Source organism: Cryptomeria japonica, chromosome 8 (assembly GCF_030272615.1).
Source record: "Cryptomeria japonica chromosome 8, Sugi_1.0, whole genome shotgun sequence".
NCBI lineage: Eukaryota > Viridiplantae > Streptophyta > Pinopsida > Cupressales > Cupressaceae > Cryptomeria > Cryptomeria japonica.
Window position 1 is genome coordinate 20,502,436 of NC_081412.1, and position 4,645 is coordinate 20,507,080.

Consider the following 4,645-nt stretch of genomic DNA (forward strand, 5'->3'; position numbering starts at 1 on the left):
AAGAGGAAATAATGTCATCGAGTGTTCTGAGGCTTGCAGAATTTGAGGCTACCCATAGAGAAGCAGAAAATGTCACCTTCTATCCTCTCCTTCTGGACCTAAAAGGGCCTGCCAAGAGAAAGTACAAGCAAAATGTTTCAGCGGTTGTAGACTATTTGAAGTGGAGAATCCTCCCTAATCAGCCTGGAGACCATAATAAGGAGGAGGACTTCAAGAGTATTCAATTCTTAATGGCTTCCTTCAGGAAGAAGAACCTATCGACCCTCCTCTCACGAGTGGAGAATCTTAGGTTGTCATGCCGAGTGTTTCTAAAAGTAGTGGGAGCAATGGTCCGGGCTGTAGCAGGGGTCATCCAAGCGGTCAGGGTCTTGTGCCAAGAGCGTAAGTGTTGCAGTTGCCTCCTTTCAAATTTTAAGAGATGTGCTCTCCCTTGTCTTTTTGTGCTTTTAAGTTCTTTAATGAAAACTCTTGTTAGTTCTCAGACTCTGGTAGGAGGTTCTTTTTCCTCTTACTCTAGATGGCAGATACAGTTTCATATTTTGGAGGTTTTTTTTCTCCTATGATCTGCAAGGACTCTTTACTCTTTAGGTTTATTTTTGTAAAAAATTATCCTTTTCATAATATAAAATCTATAGCTTTGCCTTTATCGACCAAAAAAAAAAAATAATTTGTTTTCTAGAATTTATTTATTAAAGACCCACTTATTAAAACTTTATTAAAATTTACTGTTTGCAATACCCTAAAATTTCCCTTTATTTTGAAATTTTATCATATAATGATTGATTAGCATAAAAAGTTTATAAAAAGAATAAAAAAATTAAATCAGGCATGAGAAAAATCAGTGAGAAAATGTAAATGCAAAACGTGCATTAAAAAATAAAGCAAGATGTATACATGCGCTCTCTACCAACAATATCCCAATTTAATACTGTCTCGTATTTGCGCACATGACCACGAGTGAAATTACTTCACTGAAATTTGGCTGCGAAATCACGAGCGTTGAACATTGACGCGACCCAATTTTTCTCAGACGCCCAATTTTGACAACTTCCTTCAAATTTCCATCACCACGAGCGTTGAACATTACATTACAATAAATACCTCTTCCCATTCCTTCTTTTCTGCAATCACATTCTTCCCATTCTTTCTTTTCTGCACTCAAATTCTTCCCATTCCTTCTTTTTCTGCACTTGCACTCTCTATTATTCACAAACAAAGAATGGCTGCAGTAGCAACTTGTCAAATTTCAAAGAATGAGAAATTGGTGGATCGAAGTTGTCAAATTTCAGAGGATGAAGGGCAATCGGTGGATCGAAGGATGGGCAAATATCATGCCAATGTTTGGCACGACGATTTTCTCCAATCCCTTTCATCGCCATATGGGGTATGTGGGTGTCGCTGTTTAATTGTTTAATTGCTCATTCATTCATTCATTTTGATTTATCTGCAATCCATTCAGATTCGGTTCTGTTTTGATTTATCTGCAACCTCAATCTCCATTGTTCTGTTTTGACTTAACCTGTTTAATTGTTGATCAACAGGAAGCTTCATACCGTGAGAGGGTGGAGAGCTTGATTCAGCAGATCAAGGAAAACGCATTCAATCCTCTGCTTGGAGACGGAGAAATATGTCCCTCCTCTTCTGACCTGCTTCAGAGATTCTTCATAGTTGACGCTGTGCAACGATTAGGAATTCATCGATATTTTGAAAAAGAAATCAAGGCGCTTCTTGATTATGCTTACAAGTACTGCCCGCGCGCCTTCCATTTTTCCATTCATTTCTCTTACTTGCCGATTTCATTTGATTACTGATTATATCTCTTTAAACAGGTATTGGAATGCAAATGGTATTTCATGGGGGAGTCAAAATTCCACTGCAGATCTCCGCTCTACCGCTTTGGGATTTCGAATTCTTCGCCTCAATGGATATCATGTATCTCCAGGTTTCTATTTTAAACTTTGCTGTTTCAATTCTAACAATAGCTATCGATTTAATCAGATCACAAGTATTCTGAAATAATTTAACATTTAACAATATTTTGTTTTGATCCAAGCAGAGGTATTTAGAAATTTTCAAGATGAAAATGGACAGTTCGTTTTGACGCCATCGGTTGAAGAAGGCGACAATGAAATAAGAAGTGTGTTGAGTTTATATCAAGCTGCAGAGATTTGTTTTCCAGGAGAAACAATTCTGAGAGAAGCTAAATCATTTGCCTCTCGATACCTTCAACAAACATTTGGACAGAGCCACGAGAAAAGCCAGCTTTTGACAGAGGCAAGTACTGCATTCTCTTTTAATCATTAAGTTGTTATAAAATTATATTATTCCACAGTATAGATTTAACAAGTAGTCCATTTCATTAAAATCTGCAGGTTGATTACTTTCTGAAATTTTCTTGGAGATCCAGAAATCCACGATGGGAAGCATGGAGCTCCATACAAATATTTAGACAAGATTTTGATTCTTGGATGTCAATGGAGGGCGTTTATAAGTGAGTACATCAATCTTTTCTCTTCTAAACACATTTTTTTAAGGTACCTGAAATGTGAAGATTCATCTGTTTTGTTTTGCATATGTTAAATCTTCTTGGATTAGATAGAACTCAAATATAAAATATTCTACTTTTACTAACATATTTTATTGTTCATGAAGTCAATTTTGAGTGTGATCTTAATAGTTATAGACAAGAGACGATGAAAATCTGAGCTAATTTATTTTATTTGAACATGATGTTTTCTTTCAGGATTTCAAATGAGATTTGTCAAAATATTTTGGAAGCGGCAATATTAGATTTCAACATAATACAAGCTCAACATCAGATTGAGCTCAAAATTATATCCAAGTAATATATCGACAAATGAAAATTTTGTTAACTAAATAAAATAGTTTACTATGTCATTTAGAGTACTTGTGATATCAATTATATTGGAATAACATGTATGTGGTGATATAATGTGTAGATGGTGGACTGAAGCAAGTGTAAACAAGCTTAATTTCTTTCGACACCGACATGTGGAGTATTATCTTGCATATGCCTGTGGATTGTATGAACATGAATTCTCTCTAACTCGAGTTGGATATGCTAAACTGGGTACCATAATTACAGTTATTGATGACATTTTTGACACTTATGGAACCTATGATGAGCTTATACATTTTAAGGAAGCCGTGATCAAGTAAGTATAGTGTTTTCTATTAATTTGTGGAGCGTCATATTGGGAATCATAAATATTATTCTATTATCATTTTTCTTTAACAAAATAACTAATTTTCTTTCATTTCATGCTTACTCAGTTGGGATATGTCTATGATGGATCGTTTTCCGAAATTTATGCAAATTTGTTTGCAATTTACTCATGAAACATACATGGAATTAGTTGATGAAGCAGAGAAAATACATGGTCCACGTGCACGCAAGTGGATGCAAGAATATGTAAGTCACAAGATCAAATTTATCTATCAAACATTTGATATTAAAATATATAAACAAATATCTTTTTTTTTGTGTAAAATACTTATAAATCTTACAATATATTTCATATATCTTCTATTGCAGTGGACAAATCTTATTTTGGCAGAATTTAAAGATGCAGAATGGATTGCTACTGACTATCGCCCTACTTTGGATGAATATTTGAAGAATGCCCTCGACTCTTCAACTGTACCCGTGGTCACACTATTTCCAATGCTTTTGATTAACACATCTCTTCCTGATGATATTCTAGAAAGAATCAAAAAAATTGAGCTTGATGTAATGCTGGGTTGTAGATTAATTGACGATTGCAAAGATTTCCAGGTATTTATTGACCAAACTTAGCTAGACCTATCTTATTATCCATGAATCATAGATTTTAAAAATAAAAAATCACTTATATATCCTTGTTCTAAATGAGCATATTTCATTTTGAAGGAACAACTTGAAAATGGAGAGAATGCTTCTTGGCTAGATTGTTACATAAGAGATAACCCTGGGACCACGATGGAGCAAGCTTTGGAGCATGCAAGCATTCTCACCGAGTTACACATGGAACAATTAACCAAAGATTTTTTATTTTATGAGAAAGATATACCAACATGCTGCAAAAAAGTGTATTTTGATTGTATGTATAGATGGGTAGCTTTCTTATGGAGGGACATTGATGGATTTTCAACTTCATTCAAGGGTACAAAGGATGACATAATGAAACTCTTGATCAATCCTATACCTTTGATGTAACAAATATATAGATGCTTATATTTGCATCTATATCTATGCACAAAATATGAACTTATAGATATGATAAAGTGTAGTCACACACCTTATATCAAGTAACTAAAATTGATATTTTGTAAATTAATGAAATGTTTTGTAATGATTCTTAAATCTTATGAAGAATATTTGGATAATTGTCAAAAATATTCATGTGTTCTCAAATGAAGTATATTATTGTATCAATCAATTACAATCAGACTTATGTTGAGAGTGTGAGTTTGTGGAAAATAGTTTTTGAAATATGAAAATAACATACTTCTTTGAATGTAAAGATGGGAAATCAGTTTACTTGAATATTTTACAAAACCATATAAATAAAAAGCTTCTAAAATTAAAATTAAGTCTACTAACAAATTTTATAAATTATTTTTGTAAATATCTACTTAACAAAAT

At 33.4% G+C, this 4,645-nt stretch overlaps 1 protein-coding gene across 1 annotated transcript; it reads left to right on the forward strand.

The window, feature by feature from the left end:
• The first annotated feature begins 1,131 nt into the window (after nucleotides 1-1,131).
• LOC131067684 (sesquiterpene synthase Cad) lies at nucleotides 1,132-4,352 on the forward strand. Its single transcript, XM_058002803.2, has 10 exons — nucleotides 1,132-1,384; nucleotides 1,542-1,744; nucleotides 1,830-1,942; nucleotides 2,057-2,274; nucleotides 2,373-2,491; nucleotides 2,744-2,842; nucleotides 2,961-3,176; nucleotides 3,295-3,433; nucleotides 3,557-3,796; nucleotides 3,911-4,352. Exons 1-10 carry the CDS (start codon nucleotides 1,220-1,222, stop codon nucleotides 4,214-4,216), a joined length of 1,818 nt encoding a protein of 605 aa, XP_057858786.2. The 5' UTR covers nucleotides 1,132-1,219; the 3' UTR covers nucleotides 4,217-4,352.
• The last annotated feature ends 293 nt before the right edge of the window (nucleotides 4,353-4,645 follow it).